Source organism: Anopheles marshallii, chromosome X, assembly GCF_943734725.1.
Source record: "Anopheles marshallii chromosome X, idAnoMarsDA_429_01, whole genome shotgun sequence".
In the NCBI taxonomy this organism is placed as follows: domain Eukaryota; kingdom Metazoa; phylum Arthropoda; class Insecta; order Diptera; family Culicidae; genus Anopheles; species Anopheles marshallii.
In genome coordinates this window covers 14,621,826-14,641,359 of record NC_071325.1, presented here as the reverse complement: position 1 = coordinate 14,641,359, position 19,534 = coordinate 14,621,826, and the positions used below count along the sequence as shown (strand labels likewise).

At 43.6% G+C, this 19,534-nt stretch overlaps 2 protein-coding genes across 2 annotated transcripts; one reads left to right on the top strand and one right to left on the bottom strand.

The window, feature by feature from the left end:
* Positions 1 to 6,904: 6,904 nt before the first annotated feature.
* Positions 6,905 to 11,108, top strand: LOC128707984 (alanine--glyoxylate aminotransferase 2-like). The gene is made up of 7 exons (XM_053802944.1): positions 6,905 to 6,969; positions 8,569 to 8,687; positions 9,538 to 9,772; positions 9,845 to 9,938; positions 10,003 to 10,205; positions 10,281 to 10,500; positions 10,572 to 11,108. The coding sequence occupies exons 1-7, from the start codon at positions 6,908 to 6,910 to the stop codon at positions 11,106 to 11,108; spliced, it is 1,470 nt and encodes a 489-aa protein (XP_053658919.1). The 5' UTR covers positions 6,905 to 6,907.
* Positions 11,109 to 15,565: 4,457 nt separating this feature from the next.
* On the bottom strand, positions 15,566 to 18,506 carry LOC128710468 (uncharacterized). The gene is made up of 6 exons (XM_053805526.1): positions 18,501 to 18,506; positions 17,240 to 18,382; positions 16,116 to 16,283; positions 15,909 to 16,022; positions 15,716 to 15,834; positions 15,566 to 15,629 (listed from the first exon to the last, which is right to left on the bottom strand). The coding sequence occupies exons 1-6, from the start codon at positions 18,504 to 18,506 to the stop codon at positions 15,566 to 15,568; spliced, it is 1,614 nt and encodes a 537-aa protein (XP_053661501.1).
* Positions 18,507 to 19,534: the final 1,028 nt, after the last annotated feature.

The following is a 19,534-nucleotide window of genomic DNA, read 5'->3' as shown; positions in this document are numbered from 1 at the left end:
TGTGTGTATGTGTGTGTTTGTGTGGGTGAAGGGGGAAGAGAAGAGGTATGTGAGTTCGCTGGACACTAGGTTGTCCTGTGGAGGGTTTTTACATACAGTGGTACAATTGTTGCACCTTCAAAGCAATAAGAGCAATCCAAACGAGATGAGCCTTTGTGCCAGTGCCGTGTGTGTGTGTGTGCGGACGTGTTCTTGTATGTTCTTTTTTATTTTAAACTTAATTCTCGTGCGCCTCACTATTCCTGAGTTCCCTCCTCCGCGTCATTTCCCCATTCGCCCTTTATTTTCTTTTATCAAGGCCGAGCATATGAGGTCGGTGTAAAGGAAGAAGGAAACATATATTTTAATGCGCACAGAGAGAAAAAAAAACAGATAGGTCTTAAGAGAAATATATATTACCGATATAATTATACATCAAATTCCTCCCCATTCACCCTCCCTCTACCGCTCCCGTTCTCTCTCCCTCCACTATACGATCCTTCAAATACCGACCCGCATCTACACTGCACAGCGCTGTGTATGCCTAGTGCGGGCGTGTTGCAATACATGAATATCTTACCGAATTGGAGAAGAATGTCGTTGCAAACAAACAAAAAAGAACACCCCCCCCCCCCCCCCCCCCTCCTGTGGAGCAGCGAAGAGTTGATTACGTTCGATTAGTATTATCCGTTAGTGTCGTTGGGTTGGTTTCGCAAATATCTTGGGGGATAGTGAAACCAACAGTAAGATGATGAAGAAGAAGAAATAAAAAACAAAAGGGCGCATAAAACGTTTCTTTCTCTACCTCTCTTCACTACCATCTGTTTCTTCTCGGATGTAATGTGCGTAAACCGTGCATATGTATCCCGGTTGAAAGTGGATTTGAAATGTGTCTTATGTGAAGCAAAACAAAGGCGTAAAGAAAGGTAAAAATAAAAAGCAAACGAAACAACAAAACAACATGAAGTCTCTAACTTGATTGGTGGTGTTTCGGTGGAGTTTAAAAGTTATTGTTTTTTTTATCCGAAACGTCAACTGAGCACCAAGAATTCCTCATCTCTTGCCGATCATTCAAAATTGCCATCAGTTGGAGAAAACTTCTTCTTTCGAATGTGGCATTATCTTTTTTTGAGGTATTCTAAGTTGGATCCACTCCTCTTTGCTTTTTAACTATAAAAGTCGTCATGGGGGCGGCTCGGTGGTGTGTGGTAGCGCCACAGCGAAGGACCGGACCAAACCCCCGTAAGCAGGACTGACTATCCCGCTACAGGTAATTATTGTCAAAGCAAGCCAGAAATGGCAGGCTTGGGCCAAACTGACTCTTGAGGTTGTTGTGCCGTTGAAAAAAAAAAGAATTATTATATTCCGGTTGAGAAATCTCAACTCAGTAAAAATTCTCCAACAAAAAGATAAATTTTCTATGATAGTCTATTTCAGGGATCGGCACACCTTTCATAAATAGGGCCAGATTGTGGAAACAATTCTGAAGCTTAGGGAGTTGGGCACTTCAAATAATGAAATTGCATACATGAAATTGGTGATAGTACAAAATTAGTGTTGTGTTTAATGAATCTTTTCAGAAAAACCATTTATATGAACCTTAAGAGACGAGTCATTCAAATCAAAAATCGACTCCCAAAAGGATTCATGAATCCTCGGATTGGCAGATCAAGTCGCTTGGGACCTTAGGCGAAATGGCTGTTGGGGCGCTCTTTTGACAATTAAGTCGCTTTCAAGGGGGGCGTCTTCACAGCGACGCAGGTCTTCACACGACAGGACCGGTCCAAAATCCCATTCGGTCCAAACCTCCATAAGCAGGACTGAGTATTCGACTACTTGTAAATAAAATCAGAAGCCAGAAATGGCAGGTCCTACACCTCTTGAGGTTGTTGTGTCGATAAAGAAGAAGAAGACGATCGATTTACATAAATTGTTAGTGTAGTGGTAAAGGATCTTTTTTGTGAGATCTTTCCAAATTTTCAACCGTGCCGGGGGCCGTACTTTGCCAACCCCTGGTCTATATTAATAATAGGGAATAGCAGTAGATCAGGTACCATTTGATAAGATTCGTAAAAGGAAGAGCTATATGTAATACTAGTAAGTGTTATCTTTTTCCTTGACGTGTAGTAAGTATAAATTTTGTCCATCTGCCGGAAATAAGACGAAACCATCGCGTTTCCATTCAATTGCTTGCTTTGGTCAGTTGAGCTCTTGAGCTAAGGGGTAGATAACACTAGTCTAAGGTTCGCTAGCAGGTTGCAGGTGAGGTAAAACGAAAGGTAAGCACAATTTCTAACATCGGAACGTCTTGATACGACCTTCGTACAGTAATATTTTTTCCAAGAAGAACGGCCAGGTCGTATTGCTTATAACTATTTGTAACTTCATCTATGGTACATTTCACATTACTTTGTAGACTTTTCCTTCTACAAACAGTGAAAGTCTGACGGACTTTATCTCATTTTCACTTACCAATCCAAAAACGCATTAATTTGTATATAAGCAGCAAAATTTGTTAATAAAATTGACTTGTACTTCAAACCATAAACTGGTATTTTCAAGTCGTTGGGTTGGCAATCGAGTTGAACGGAGGTCCACATTTGGATACTTGTTTTTATTTTATTCAGAAGAAAAGGCTACTTGTCCTACCCGAACAATTCCGAGTGCCTTCACTTCCGTAGACGTTCCAGTGAAAGCAAAGGTCCAGCGTTAGAAACTAACCCTGGAAATCAAGCCTAACATCCGATCCGAGTTGATCTGAAACGCCAAACGAGACTAACGCGAGGGTTTCAAGGTAGACCAATCTTCGCTCAGTCTATCCACGGTGGCGGAACTAGCATCCCGCATTTGTTCCCGCAGCAACATAGACTATATCCAAGCCGCTCAAAGTAATAGAATTAACATTTGGTAACTTGCAGATTAGAAGGGGAAATAGAAGATCCGAGTTTACTGCAAACGGATTAGTGACCTGACCATGTCAACACGACGTACTACGAGTGGGTCAAGAAGACGCAGAAGAAGAAGAAGGTTGGTAACTTGAAACGTGGAATTGCATATCCATCACATCACCCGGAAGTTACTGAATTCTTTCCAAAGAGATAAGGACTCACGGCTTCCAGAAGTACGCTGGCGCATGACATACAACCCCCTGGCGTAGCGTTTCAAAGCAATGCGGAAACAAGTGATCGAATGGATGTCAAACAATGGAAGAATGTGCTGGTTGAGTATTCTTGGCAATTTCCTTTAACCTGAGCATTCTCAATGCGCACCGTCCACATCTTGCTGAGACCGATGACTAATAAGACACGTTTAGACTAAGTTCGAAAGAGAGTACGATATAAATGTTGTCAGCGGGAACCTTAATGATGAGGTCGGAAGGGAGGAGAATCACAGACCCACTATCCGAATTTACAGCGACCATGAGTTGACAAATAAAAAAGACCTTCAGGTTTATAAATTTTGGACCCTACACGCACATGACCATCCGCAGTGCCTTCTTCCAGCATGGGTAAACCTGTAGATACCAGGAGATGCAAAATCAAACACATTGTCTACATCCATCACGTATTTCTCTTTGGAAGAAACTTCTCAACAAAGAAAAATTAACGTCGATGCAGTCTATTCCTTAGTTATCTTATAACTAGGCTAGAAGCTGCCCATGGCTAAAACACTACTAGGTTAGCCCACCCCGAGAATTAGCCGAAGATGAGGAATATCCGTGGAGAATATCCAATACTCCTGCAGCTGCCACAACACTTTCAGGACAAGGTGACGTTTCGTAGAGAAAAATACGTCGTCTTCTGAAGAGCATCTGGAAGGAATACTGGAAACTTGCTTGGGTGGCCTGGCCTTGTCAACACGCCATGGATAATCACGCATTTGACAGAAGAAAATCCTTGAAGAGGTAATTTCGAACGACTCTGATTGACTTACTCTTATTTATAAATCCGGCGCCACAACCGCTTCTTGGCCTGCTGCAAGAGTTCTCTAAACCGCTCATAATCCCGGCCTTTCTGGGGGAAACCTATCTAAGCCTTATATTGCATAGACTAGTGCTATTTATCTGTTTTCGTGAAATGACTCTTGCATGGATGCACGTGTACAAAAGAAGGAACCGGTCATATATGCGCCTTGAAGAGAAATTAATGACGGTGAATGCATGCCAGAACAGCAAGATTGCAAAACTAACACCATAAGCCGCAATTTGCCGAGCCCCACGCGGTAGCATACGTTCGCTAAGCACATGTGGATGCAGCAGATTAGCTCTGTGCAGCTGTCGTGACGATTTGCTCCGTCATGCGGGGGAGAGCGAAGCAAAAATGTTTACCTGTTCGCCTTGCCTTTATTTATCGCTATCGGTTTATGGGAAGACACGTGATGGAAGAAGGGGTGCGCTGTTCTGGGCAGTATGCCCTATTTATCTCACGAGTTATGAATGTTGATTGAAAAATTGAACCCAACGGTGCGGTGTAAATGTGCAAAACCACACGCATGACTTGTCTGCACGAGGTGCACGGCGCACACCGGACTATACGCGCCCAAGCACGGACGACGCGCTGATTTCAAGGTGGAGTCAAGCTGATAGTGGCGTTTTACACCCGGTAACAAATCAACACGCTGTTAAAAAATCGCCAAAACCAGCCCCCGAAAAAAAAGCATGCTGTGTCTGATTCTGGCTGACCCGTTTCGCTCAGTTGGATCAGCGGGGTCAGACAGGTTGCTGACGTACATTCACGCCTGCATTATCAAGCCTGTTTGATTATTTAACTTTTTGTTTCACAACATAATCAACGTTGTGTCATTGCCTCTTGATCTATGCTTCACAAAAGAAAAACTAGACTAGATCACACTGGCTGTCTAGCTGCCATTAATTATGTGTTTTGTCCTGAGTATTGCCTGGTGAGGAGATCCTACGACCCTAGATTATATTATTCCAGGAGAGATATTTTAAACACCACCCGATGAGAGTTTGGACGTAACTGAACTTTCTAAGAGTTACTTTGAATAATCCTATTATTGATTAAAAGCTCCTAAAACACGATTGGCAGATTGAGGGTGTTGAGTATATTGGATTAAGAATGATGAATCTAAATGAATCTTATAAACGACGAATTGATTCATTCATTTTGCTGAAGATTTTTAACTCTTCAAAGGTTCATGAATGCATGAAGATACAAACATCTTTATAATCGATACGAAATCGTGTTTTATCACATGTTTTCGTATTTTAACTTCGACAATAAGAATTTCTATAATTGTGAAAACGCAAGAACTACGAATATCTCTAATCTCTTGAAATTGAGGTTGGTGAGGTGCTAGCAACTATTATAGTTTATTTCTCAGCGTTTTTGAATCTCAAAGACTAAGATCTTAAAGAATTCAAAACTATTTTCAAAGTTGAAACATGATTTCATTCATATGAATGACTCTTAACTGAAGATGAATTACTCTTCTTAAATTCTTCTGAACATGGTAAAACATTAGGTATCTCTCAAAATATTCATAAAACCTCAATGATACAGTTGCAAGTCCTCAACGTATGATTATTTCTTACAGGTTCATCTTAAGGTCTTCAGAATCAAGTGCTACCTGTGCATGGGTTATGTGATAAGATTCTTAAAATGCAAACAATCAAAATTTCTTGAAAATTACTTGAATATTCAGAGATAGATAGATAGATAGATTCAGAGTCATTCACTCAATTCAAAGAGTCATCCAGCTTCATGAATCTGAATCAGATTCACGCATCGCAACTGAAAGTGGTACAAAAATACCACCCAAAACCCCTTATTTCTTCATTTACCCGTACCGTATGGTTTTGCTCGGAACGCGCGTCTCGGTTACAGCACATTGACCGATTCGCCTTAGCGGAGGAGTGGACCAGCGACGGTAACGGGGGCATCTGCCTGGTCAAATAAACACAATAACAACACATTAAAATAGATGTTGATAAGCAAGCAAATAATCAAGAGCGCGCCGGTATCTGCTAAAGCTACCGTGATCCACTACCGGGCCCCGTCTGTCAATCATTCCCTTTCCTGCATTCCCACCTTTCCCCTGATCACCCTTACCTGATACAGCAAGCAGGATGGTAGAGACAAATAGCGACCGTTGCGAGACTAGGCCACAGCGACAGTTGCATAGTAAGTCCTGGCCTGTTGACACTAGAAGCCGCCCTGGAGTGCACTGAGCGGAGTGAATTGGCTGGTGATAAAGGTGAAGTAAAGGCATGGGGGAAGAGAGAGGGGGGGGGGGGGGGGGAGGTTAGGCAAACCCAGCCCTATAAGTGGGCAAGGCCTGTGAAACCTGCCGTAATAAGGTTCCTTCTGGTTTTTTGAAGACAAGGGGCAAGGCAGGGAGCATGGCGCGCGGAAAAGCCAGAGTGAAAGAGAGAGATAGAAAGAAACAGCGTCAGGCAGGAGCAGGAGCGAAAGCGCACAAGATAAAGTTTTTTTTTTAAGTCAGTCTTAGCACACGAGCGGCGGGATAGGGACGCAAAGAGGCAAGATTGTCATGCGGGCGCAAACCCGAACGGTCCGAGGTCGGTTGCCGGATCGGTGCGAGAGCAATTTGGCGAGTACAAATAGTGCTGCATGGTGGCTGCGACGCCTCAGTTTGACGTTATCATCCGCCGCTCGGTGTTCGGCTGTGAGCAGTGTCATACTCTCCCGTATACTCTCCCGTCTCGCTCCCACGCTAGCATCGGGTTGCCCTTTTTTTGTTTGGTGCTGACCGTTGCACCGTCTGGTGTGTGTACGTCGCCACGGGAGTTTCCGTTTGGCGTGGTATCCTGTGCGTGAGTTTGTAACCAGCGTGCTGCCTGTGCGTAATTTGCGTGAGGTTCTACCAGTATTGTGGCAAAGTTTTTTAGCCGAGTCAGCAAGCTACACATCGAACCAACTGAATAAAACAAAACCGCCAACACAAAATGGACGCGTGTGAAGCGATGCCCAAAGCGGACACAATCAAACTACGCAACAAATACATTGGGTAAGAACACAATACCCGGCACATTTGCAAATGACCCGGTGACCCTGGGGGGAAAAGAAAGGTCGCGCGTGCCGTACCAGCCGTCAAAAATCGATCTCTTTGCCAGAATTGCACGGGGAACCCTGTCGCGAGCCAAGAAAACAAACCACACACGTGCTAGAGCGCGCGGTAGGCAAGAGTGTGTCACCAATGTCGACGATCATTAACAACACTTTCAGACGTTCTTTAGGTGGTATTTTCGACATTTGGTGGGTGTTCCGTTTGGGAGCACATTTAGCCAAAAACCTGAGATTGATACAGGGTTTTCTACCGTCACAAATCCCCAATTCACGGTCAAAGCCAGGGACGATGAGGAAGCGAAATATTGAAAGGACAAGCAATCCGGGGAGCAGGGGGGTTTCTCACAAACCTTGCTAGTGAACAAAATTATTTTTATTCCACCCTCAAGTCCCACCCATCCCACTTCAAAAGGGCGTCTGATAATGTCGTCCCAGTGGGAGGGGGGTGCGACACAATTCAACGTGCGATTTCCGTAATTTATTTGTTTGTTTCCACCGTTCAGTTGCAAAATAACATCATCCGGATTACGCGGGTGGTAAAAGGAGATTATCATTTTAGCACAAACCCCGCTGTTGTTGTTTGAATGATGCTGAGATGTGAGAAGATTATATTGTTTTGCACTCGAAACGTGTTTGCTCGCTTCACGTCAAACCGCGGAAGGTTTGGTCGTCGACGGGTTGGTTGGCACGCGCCATCTTCATGACTAGGCAGCGGCACTCCTGATAAACATGTAAACATGCACATGTTAATCCTGTTGGTGATAAAAAATACACATTATCACTCTTGAAGATTTAAAGATAGTGAGAATATCTTGACCTCTTGTGAGGGAGGTTGTCTAACACCGTGATCTTTCCACGTCGAAACACCTCCATATCAACAGCTGTACGAGTTAATACTCGTACCTTGCAATCCTTTCACTGGATGTAAACTGTTCTATGACATCCACCTGAAGAATAGACATAGAGCTACATGATCCGCTAACGATGTTAACGATTCATCTACCAGATCATCCATAAAATGTTGTAGTACTTAATAACTTGTATTGTTTCTTGTATTGCTTCTTGTATTGTTTCTTGTAATATCTTGTATTGTTTCCATCATCACCCCATCTATCATGAAAATCCTGTAAGATTCATGAATTCAGAAAGATTATTGAATCATACAAGATTTATCACCTCCAAGGAGCTCGGCTTTACGGTCATCGGTTAAGAAAAATGGGCTGTCTAACTGCCATTTCGCTTAAAGCCTCAGGGATTTGATTCGCCACTGAGGATTCATGAATCTTTTGAGAGTAATGATTTGTGAGATCCCTAATTTGAATGACACCACACTAAAGATGCATATGGATAACTCTTTTCAAAAGATTCATTGAGCACAACAATTTTTGTTATATGTAAGAACGAAATTTAGAAACACAAATACTCTCAGTGAAGCTCTTATGTAATAACGTTACTCTGATCGAGGAACTAATCCCAACCTCCGTGTTTGCTAATTAACGCTAATATAATCGTCCTGTTTGCTTCTCTTTCCCCGGTACAGTAAATCCTGTCAGCTGTTCTACCGGACCGACCCGCTGAAGATAGTGCGCGGCCAGGGTCAGTACATGTACGACGAGCAGGGTGCACGGTACCTCGACTGCATCAACAACGTCGCGCACGGTGAGTGGAACGTGTTGAACCGGTTCCCGGCTAAGAAGCAGCAACTTCACGATGACACATGCGAAACTATGTGAACACGAGCGATCACGAGAGGAGTCGCTCAATGTCTGGGGGCTGATTAGTCTTACCCCGGGTGGCGGACGTACGGTCCGGTAAAGGATGCGGGCAACGACACACTCAAATACACGCGCGCACGGTTTGTTCACGTGCTGCCCATGATGCGGGCAGCTAATCGCGTGAGTTCTCACCCTACCAATCACATCCCATTTAGACATCCCCGGGCCCTCCCCCCCGGAACGTTCGACGATGACGGCGCGAACTTATCAAGATCCATAAGTAAACAGAAGCAATGAGGGCATCCGTCGGCCCTTCTTGCTCACACACTGGTTTGACGTCAACTGGTGATGCGGGCCAGTAAAGCACCCTTATCGGTCAGACCGGTCGGCACCTGGGCGCCCGTTATGGAGGTTATCGGATGTGTCGAAACGGAAAGCGGGACATGAGCAGCAAACCGGGCCCAACATGTGATGGCTTGTTTGTAAAAAACACACCCAGTGCAGGCCGGCCCTTACAGCTCACGATGGTTTCTTAGCTCATAAAAGTCTTTCAGTTGAACTGTTGAAAGCTTGTCAGTTTCTATCCGATGCCTTGATAGATATAATGCAACTATCAGTTTAACTACCTGACATTTGAAGATGATAATTTTGAATGGTTCTTCCTGAAATTGAACTCACCTCAACTCAATGTTCCGAGCTTCCAAAACATTGTACCCGACAGACATTTGTGGACATTTGCACGTGTTTGTGCAGTGTGGTGATGAGCACTCCTTTCCCTCAATTTCCACCCACAGTTGGACACTGTCACCCGAAGGTGGTCGAGGCCGGAACACGCCAGCTCGGTACACTATCCACCAACAATCGCTTCCTGCACGATGAGCTGGTCAAGTGTGCCCAAACGCTCGCCGAAAAGATGCCCGGCAATCTGTCCGTCTGCTACTTCGTCAATTCCGGCTCGGAAGCGAACGATCTTGCTTTGCGGCTGGCCCGTCAGCATACCAGACGTCACGAGGTGATTACGCTCGATCAGTAAGTATGCCTTTACCACGCCTTCATCTTCATCATCTTATGCTCATCATCTCTGCCTTCATTGATCTATAGTGCCTACCATGGTCACGTTTCGGCCGTAATGGACATTTCGCCGTACAAATTCAATCAACCGGGCGGTGATCCTAAACCAGACTTTGTTCAAGTGGTAACTATTCGTGAACTATTCCTAGATGCGCATGGGTGTTTAATGTACCTACCAATATTTTCAGGCACCTTGCCCTGATGTCTACCGGGGCAAGTATCGGGACTGTGACTTCCCGGAGGGAACCGATCTGGGTCAATTGTACGCGGACGAGGTACAACGCATTCTTGAGCGTAGCTCTACCGGGATAGCCGCCTTCATTGCGGAAAGTCTACAGAGCTGCGGTGGACAAATTATTCCACCGACTGGTTACTTCCAGAAGGTGTACGAGTAAGTGCAGCTTATTACGTTGTATACGAACCTACAAGTGATCGAAGAATACTGTATGTTTTCGCATTTTCACAGTGCTGTAAGGAAGGCGGGAGGTGTAACGATCGCTGACGAGGTACAAGTTGGTTTCGGTCGCATTGGTACGCACTATTGGGCGTTTGAGCCGCACGGCATCATCCCAGATATCGTGACGGTTGCAAAACCGATGGGCAACGGACATCCGGTTGGTGCAGTCGTAACCACGCCAGAAATAGCGGAAAGCTTCGCCTCCACCGGTGTTTGCTACTTCAATACGGTACGTTCGATACATTCCGTGGCAAGTCAGCAAATTGTTATATTTCCTTTTTTTTTCGTCTTTTTTTACAGTACGGAGGTAATCCAGTGTCGTGTGCCATTGCAAATGCGGTTATGCGCGTCATCGATGAGGAGCATCTGCAGGAGAATGCACTGCGCGTAGGGCGCTATTTGCTCGAACAGTGCAAAGCACTGGCATACGAGTATCAGCTGGTGGGTGATGTACGCGGTACCGGGTTGTTTGTGGGCATTGAACTGGTGACCGACCGGCAGCGCCGTTTGCCGGCAACCCGTGCCGCTAAAGCCGTTGTCGAGCGAATGAAAACCATACACCGGATACTGGTCAGCAGTGACGGACCAGATGACAATGTCGTCAAGCTGAAACCCCCAATGGTGTTCACGGCGGCAAATGCAGATGAGTTCCTGTGCGGGTTCCGAGAGTGTCTTACCTATCTGCAGCAACAGCAGCCGGTGGTGAATGCTGCTCCAGAGGGAGTCTCAACCACGCCAGTGCGCGTCACACATCCACTAGCAACCGGTGGCATCCTTCAACCCAGCCCGATCACCCGTGGTCAGCACGACACCTCCACACTCATCAAGTCTAGCTAAGCAGATGCAAAAACTTATCACAGCTTATCCATTTGTTTATCAATCATTTCGTCGACTTTATGCTCGAGGCGAAGTGCACAAACATCGTTATAGATTAGTTTAGCATATCTCGTTTGAAACCCATCTCTGGCATGAACCAGAAACACTTATTTGTTTTAAAAATAAGCATTATTCAACCATCGTCTGCAACGAAATGTGGAATGTGTGTTGAATATTTTTTACGGCTTTTTATGTCATTTAATTAAGGATACATTTTTAACTTTTGCTTAAGTGTAGCGTCACGAGCTAGTTCAGAGAGAGAGAAAGAGAGAGTGGAAGGGATTATTGCCCCAGGCTCAGGATAGCATTTAGCTGCTGCTTTATGTGTAATTTGTTCAGTAAAGGAAAAAGCTCTACACTCTGCAATTAAACCAATATGTATATATTTTTTTGATTGTAATTACTGTAATTATTCGAATATCATTTCACTCCATTCGTTACTGTTGCTATCAGCTGTGGAGTTCAAATCGTCGTATCAAATTCTGGTATGGCATATAGTTGCACTTTTTCGCTTGTTATATGGGCCGTATTACGCACACTATCGTTCACCACAATGGATTTGATAACGCTGAGATACATAGTGGCAATATAAGTGATCTCCTATCATGATATGATTTTTTTTTGTGTTAATGTACAAGGAAAAAATTTTTCAAAAAGGATCTTTATTTATTAAAAAGGATTTTTTATATCTTATTATATAAGTTTTTAAACTACACTCTGGAACGATATTGGCCACAATTTTCTAACGTCTGTCACCATTGTAATAATTTGTACAATTCATTGTTCTAAAATCGCAAGTTTTCCAACATTAAGATACAAAATTGTCTACTTTTGAGGAAGGATGTATTATAAGCAGAAAGTTGTAGTAATAAATTTTTACATTACCTCAACGTAGGAAAATGGGTTGCCTTAATAATTTTTCTTAATGTCTAAATGTTTCTTCTGAGTTCACGTGAGCTAGCTGGAATGTAGTTAGAACTCAACAGAACATAGTGATATACATGTACGGTGTGTTAAGGGTAGATTGGATAACGATTCTATCGTTAGCGTAACAGAAAATTAACTCTCACGACCTCTTTTACACATCATATATATATATTTCTTTACAATATCTTTTTCTTCACAAAACATTCCCTCCGCTGAAGGGACACCACACCACGCACGCTGTGCTTCGCCCAACTATCAACAGTAAGCGCAGGTATTTTATTTTCAGAACAACAAAAAAAAACACAACAGAAGAATATGTTAGTTCAAACTAAGATATTACATAAATTAATTTCACCCTTGTTTTTACATTCCGTTATGCTTCGGTAGGTCGATTATGAAATTTAAAAAGAAAAGAAAGAAAACACCTCTTACACACTCGCAAAACGTTAATGCCTTGTACATAACCAATGCTATAAAGGCTCATTTTGCGACTAATATACGAACGTGCGATAAGTGTATCGGTTCCTTCGTACGCATTACCTTCTCACAACGATCAGGTGTAAGTGATTCCGTGTTGCTTTTCTTTTTTCCTTACCGTCGCCAACAGTCACTGCTGCGTTATCTTGTCTGCCGCTCGTCTCAAGGTAGCTGGTAAATCAGGAAATTCCCACGCCGTTTCGACTACGCGGCGCACTGAAACAATTGGGAGCAACGACAGGCTATTCCATGCATATCTTAGCATTATACAGCATATTTCCAAAACCCCCAACAGTCATGACGTGGCTGACCCCTTGACTGGTGTGTGTCTTTTATCGTTTTCCTTTTTTTGTATCGCCCTATACGCTTTTGGTGTGTTTGCTCATGTCCGCACCCGTTCCTTCCGTCTAAAGGATAACTCGCTACTACTGCAGCGCCATTCTGCTAGCGTTTTAACTTAATTGCTGACGTTATAGGGTTTACAGAACAATACATCAAAACCGAAAAAAAAACCTTGCGACAGGATCACCTTTTCCAGGTGATCGGGGTTGTTTTGCCCAGAAACGTTTACCGATTGCGCATAGGACGTTCGTTGTCTTGCAAAATTTCAACACGGATTTAATTGAACGACTAGCAACAACGCTACTAACGCAACGAAACTGCTTCACTAACAGGCGATTAAGACGAAGCGTCATCGTTACCTAGCCTGAATAAGTATTCGAAAATTTCCAACGCCAGCAATTAGGTTAAACGACCTACTAATATTGCTCACTAATATCTGCTTTGTTTGTTTGTACGGGTATGGGTTCGCCATTATTGTTTCCGCGCTGATGCCGGTCAGTGAAACACCAATACACAGGCCAACAATCAGCGGACGAACACCGATTAGCGCCCGGTTGACCTTTGCTACGTACCGCTTGCGTACATCCTCCGATAAGTGCCGAATGCGAGTGCGCGTGCGCACTGCTCGCTTAACAGTCGAGAAACGGACGCCCCGTTGTAGTCTTAACACCGTATTTCCTTATTGCAGGTTACAATTACATTTTCTATAAACGCTACGCTTTTTTTCTCTCTTTTCTCATTCCACCCGAGCCTGTGCCCTTATCCAAATAGTGCGCCGCTAGTTTATGTTCGTTTTTTTTTTTTACCACCAAATACCATTCAGTCAGTCCAGCATTCTCACACCCAAACGCTCACCACATACGCTTGTGTACAGTCTTTTATTATTACTATAATTCTTCCTTTATTGGCGCTCGCCTCGATCGACCTGCAAGGTACCCAAGGATGTTAGGCCTATCTCCTATCCTGATAGTGTCGGTCCTCGTCTTGAGATGTGGGATATAATAATATAACTTGGGAGGCTTTGTTTGTATTACTAGTAGTACATGTTCTTCCGCCTGGTAATTAAGAATTATTCTTCCTGTTTATTGGTTACAGTGCACAGTGAGCGATTAGAAAGATAAAATTCACTATAGGCATAGCAGTTTGCGATCCACAACCCCTTTTTTTTTAAAGGTCGCACTAATGTTTCTTACAACTTTAACTGTACAAATCGCTCGCGCAAGGATACCTATTGCTTTTGCGAGAGGACGAAGAGTTGGGGAGAGCGTTGCAGGTGACGGTGAAGTTGGATGTGAGGCTCCGTGGAGTACACGAACATAAAACATCCTTTTAAGCGAAATTTCACGCACAAACGAGATAAGTGTCGTTGGTTTGAAGGAAGAAATTACACAACGTTAGGGCGCGGATAAATTAATCAACAACGAAAAACCCGTAAAATCGAACAACTTTCTAGCATAGGTCGTAATGTATCCTTAATGTATACATTAGTGGGTTTACTTATGCTTTACGAGAAAATATGTTGGAAAACAAAGTTGGTGCTGTAGAAAGAATTGCCTAAAAAGCGGAAGGTAGGTTTATAAGTGTATGTATTGCATACTGTTTTATCTAAGACAGAACAAAAAAAGTAATGAAAGAAATATGAATGAAATACGTCAGATTATTTTCCACCATCCATCTGTTGATCGGTTTCGTGTTTTTTCTTTGTTTTTCAGTTTAAACCTACTTTGAGAGCATTGAAACACTGCTATACACGCAAGAAAAATAAAACGTTACATAAATCGTATTTGTATACGTTCTGGAACATTAACGCGCCCGAAACGCGCTGCTAAATAATGGCGTATGAGTATGTTTTTTAGTGGTAAATAAACGTACGTACGATGGTCCAAGACTGATAGGCTTTTGTTCGTTGTGCTAGTGACCATGCTTTTTACGCGTGTTTATGTTTCCGGTATGTCAAAACTAGTCTAAGACCCGGTAGGCATTACTTCGATAGGCAATCTTATTACCACGAAGCGCTTACAAACAGTAATGAGGAAGCTATTTAATGCGAAATAATCATTATGATGCAGACAAGTCACAATTATCGACTCTAAGATGCAACAAACAAACAAATAAAAGAAGCGAAATGATTTTGGTTTTCCAAATTTTTGTGTTAATATTGAATATTATGACTCTTTTGTCAAAGCAACAAACAAGAGAAAACAAAAGTCAAAGGGTTTAAATTATGTTCAATTTAGTAATTATGAAAAATTGATCTTTGAGCAATTGAGCTTAACATACCAAAACACAAAAATGTATTACCAACCCGCCCACAAAAAGCACCATGCGGTCCTTGATCTTATTCGTTGTCGGTATTCGGTTCGCCGACGCGGACCCTAAACCTTTAAACCTTTACCTTTGAACTACCTATACTCGGTGTGTGCTTTAAGGGATCGTAAACAGCACCTACGGTTTCTTCACTGTCCTGTTTCGAGCCTGGCTTTAAATGGAAATGTCAAACAAGCTAGCGTATAATGTTATATAAAGATAAAATGAGCAAAACAAAGCGTGTGAGGGCAACAAAGGTGGAACGGTGAGGTGGGTGTAGGATAGGGAGTGGGATGCGGAAGGGTGTGTTGTCTGCTGCATGCCCCTTTGTTGGTTGGTTGATTCGTGATTTGCACGAAGCAAAATTATCTAAACTCGTAGATTTGAATGCAGGATTCGGCTACATGTTGCAGGGTTAACGATTGATACCTGCGCGTGTGTGGTGTGTGATGGGGCGAAAAACAAAAGCATTACGTTAAAATGGAAACAGATGCAGTGTAACCGTAAGCACGTACCATTCTGAAGAGCGATGGTAATAGTAACCCTCCATAACGGCTTGCGATTTCTGGAAGCAAATATAATAGAACCCAGCAAAGGACGCTCCATTGATGTTTTTTATCTTGTGATCAGGTACCTGTTTGGAAATGGAAAATGCAAATAATTCACTTGTGGAAGACACACACATAGCTGTTAGCCATCAATCCCTACCAGAAAGTGTTCCTTCCAGCGCATAAAAACATAGTCACTCTTCGCGAGCGCATCATAATCAAAGTCGTCCGAGTTGAACGTCTTTTGGTACTCGCTGAAGGCAGCAAATTTTCCCTGCAAAAAGGAATGTACATAAAACAAATGTCACTATGATTCACGCTCCGACCAGTGGTTCGGGTTGCGCGTTGTAACACCCAGTAAACTTACAAAATGCTTTCTATCTACATCCTCATCCGCGTCCCATTTGCGTGTCAGAAAGGGATACTTTCGCGATATAATTTCGCCATCGAAGAAGGTCGTTAGAGTTGGGAATTCGAACGTAAGTCCGGTGATTTTAAGATATCCGCACAGATAAGAGTTTGCTTCGTCGACATGCTGGCGTAGGAAAGAGAAAGAGGGAGTGTGAGAGAGAGAGAGAGAAATAGATGTGAAATTGAATGCTCGGTTAGAATGTCATATACTGTGGTGTTTCGAGATGTTGAATTTGATTACCGCATCAATTTCTTTTGTCTCGTGCGAATGCATTTAACAACGAGAACTGCCGGATGAGGTAATTGAACAAATACACTTCATTTTAGTCAAAACTATTTTTGAAGTTAAGCTAAGTTGATCCATCCCTTGACTTTTACATCTTCCATAATTTGGTGGACAGAATATATATTCATAATCCCGAAAGAACTTTATCAAATAGTAAGCTGCGATCACAAACATAAACAGTTCCTGTTAATAATTTAATGACTTCCATGAAAACTTTGACATCAGCTTTTTCATGCAACACTTGAAAGGTGATTTCTGCTCCTGAAAGGGTTAGTTTTTAGGAAAAAGGTTTAAATACAATATTGAGGCCTAAGCTCTACGTGCACTAAATGAACAGAGCAAATAAACATCCATTCTCCAAAAAAACTCCTAGAAATATTAAAACATAGTCCAACTCTTCAAAATTGTTTATAAAGAAACTTCCATTAAAAATCCTTAAGATGCTGGGTAGAGGTAAATGCTTCTGTTTTAAGATAGCCCATTAATTCAGGAATTGCACGAGAATGTGTGACTTTCGTATTTCCCTGTGAACAAGATGCTCCTTTTATTGTTTTAAAAGGTATAGTTGATATTGTGCCTTAAAAATAGGAGTACGTCGGATACATAGGGGGCATTATTTTCCTATCTCTATAGAAGCTGAAAGTTACTCAGGAATGTTGGAAATTTGATTAGCGCTTATATTTTTAATGAAATTGAAGGGAATTTAATGACTTCTAGGATGAATTTTGATACTTAAAATTGAGGAAATTTCACATTGAAATTATACAAATGGGAAAATACGGTATATTCCTTACCTGGAGTACCACCTCCACTTCGTAGGCGTTTCCTTTCGATTTTTGTGAACCGCGAAACTTGGAACCGTTGTAAAGCAGGGATTTTGTGACGCCGAGCTGTTTGGAGTTGTTTGGTGGCGGCGGCACGATGTCGACGCGTACGGGCATGGTGTCTGTAGTGTCGCGGCCGGGCAACCGTACCTCCTGCTCCTGCGGCTGTGGCTGATTGTCTTCGTCTGGTTCGAGTCGGTCCGGCCGCTCGGCTACCCCACCACCAGCGATGCCACCCGCCGCCCGACCACCGCTTTCTGACCCGCACGTGCTGCTGCTGTCGGCGCTGCTGCGCTTACACGGTATGATGTTACCGTCGCACGGTTTACTGTCACTGGCCTCCTGTCGCTCCTGCTCCTCTTCCTCGGCTCTCTTCTCGTAGATACTGTGGTCCTGTCTGGCGGGCTCAATTTCGGTTGTGCCGGACAATTGGGCGGGATCGGCGCCTTCCCCTTCCGCAATAATGCGTGTCGTCGTCGTCGTCGTTGCCGAATCGTTACCGTCGGTCAGCTCCTTGCTGCGGTCGTCGCCGGCAGACGGTAGATCCGGTAGCACCGAGCTGCCGGAAGGTTCCTCCACACCGATCCCCAGCCCCGATCCCGCCTCCTCCCCGTTCGAACTCGTACTACCCGTCCGCCTTGCGCCGGACTCCGACCGGTGCTCCGTGTCTTCCGGCCGCTGACGGCTCTGGTTCCGGCGTTTTGTTTTTCCCGACACGGCTGCGTTGACGCTGCACTCGTCTAGTGCGTCTCGCTCCTCACCACCACCACCACGTACGCCACTAACACCGTTCGACGAGAGTTTATCGCACAGGTCGATACGATGACGCCCTTTGCTCTCGCCGATTGCTCCCAACGTACTGATACTGGATGAAGGTTGATCGTGGAACGGTTGCAAGATGGTTGCTGATGGCAGCACAGCTAGCTCAGTTGGCAACGTTAGGGAGGAAGTGGTCGAGGAGGAGGATAACGTCGTAAAAGACGTTGGCGACGGTGATTCCGCAGACAACAGCACCGTGCTGGACTGCTTCCCGTCTTGTGTCTGCACGGTTGTGAGCGTTTTTGTTACGTCGTCAGTGTCCAGCAGCGGAACGTTACCGATGGGCCCGTCACCCTGCAATTAGTGTTAAGAAGTGTTAAATAGATGCAGCTGTCAAACAGCTCCAAATGCAAAGGATTCATCCGAATTTGTACTGATATCAAAACGACGCTAAAATACAAACACAACCAACCGACATTGCTGCACGTAAGGTTCTGACAGCACACCAGAACCGCAGAGCGTATCGAACACACCGGAAGCTTCTAAATAGCCTGCAAACAAATCATGCAATATATCATTGGTATCATTATCATTAACACGAGGTTTTACGATTTGGCAGATATCAATTCCCAAAACAGTGTGTAGGGCTTTGACGTTATTGCGACTCGTCCTCAAAAAGCTATGGCGCCCACCGTTTTTGCAGCGCGTCAGGACGCGGATCACTCTCTCGTTCAGTGGAGAAGCGTTTCAGCTACTTCATCAAACCACGAGCTAACGGCCAATGAAAAAGCTACAATCTCAACGATACGCCACCAAATGGCTCTGCTATAGTTACCTTTTTTTTGGCTCGATGGTTTGGCGACGTCAATTACGAATGACTTCTGGTCTCGATCTACAATCAAACCCAGGAACAGCTCAAAAGCACAGCAATGTTCTTCGCACTCGAAACTTCTCTTTTCTTACGCGATGCGGATGCGTTTTCAACTATTTTTTGCCCGATTCGTTCTACACTATTTTCGTTCGCAGAATCTGATGCGAGGAGTCCAAATGTCAAACTGTTTTTAATCGTCAATCTAGAAGGCTGGTGCATTGTCAATTGTTTGACAGTCTAGCTCAAACAGCAACGAATGAGGATTTCCAACAGCTTCAACAGTTAAATATTCAACTGTTTCTCATGGAATTACCACAATTTGAGCAGAATTAGCATACTGAGTATTGAACCAATAATAAATAAATTCATATTTGAGGTATTATGATTGGAAATATGGCCATCCGACATTTGCACAGTCAAAAGCTCCCGCAAGGTAAATAATTATGTTAGGAGAAAATCGAAGCATAATAATGTTTGGAGAAAAATGATGCGAATTCCTTAATATAGTTATACATATCCTGTAGCTTTATCAAATATAATAAAAGATTTCTCTTTTCTCCGCAATGTTTTTCCCATGTAAATTTTACGCACGAAAATGAGGTTTACGTACATATCGTCTGTAGCCATCTTGGCCA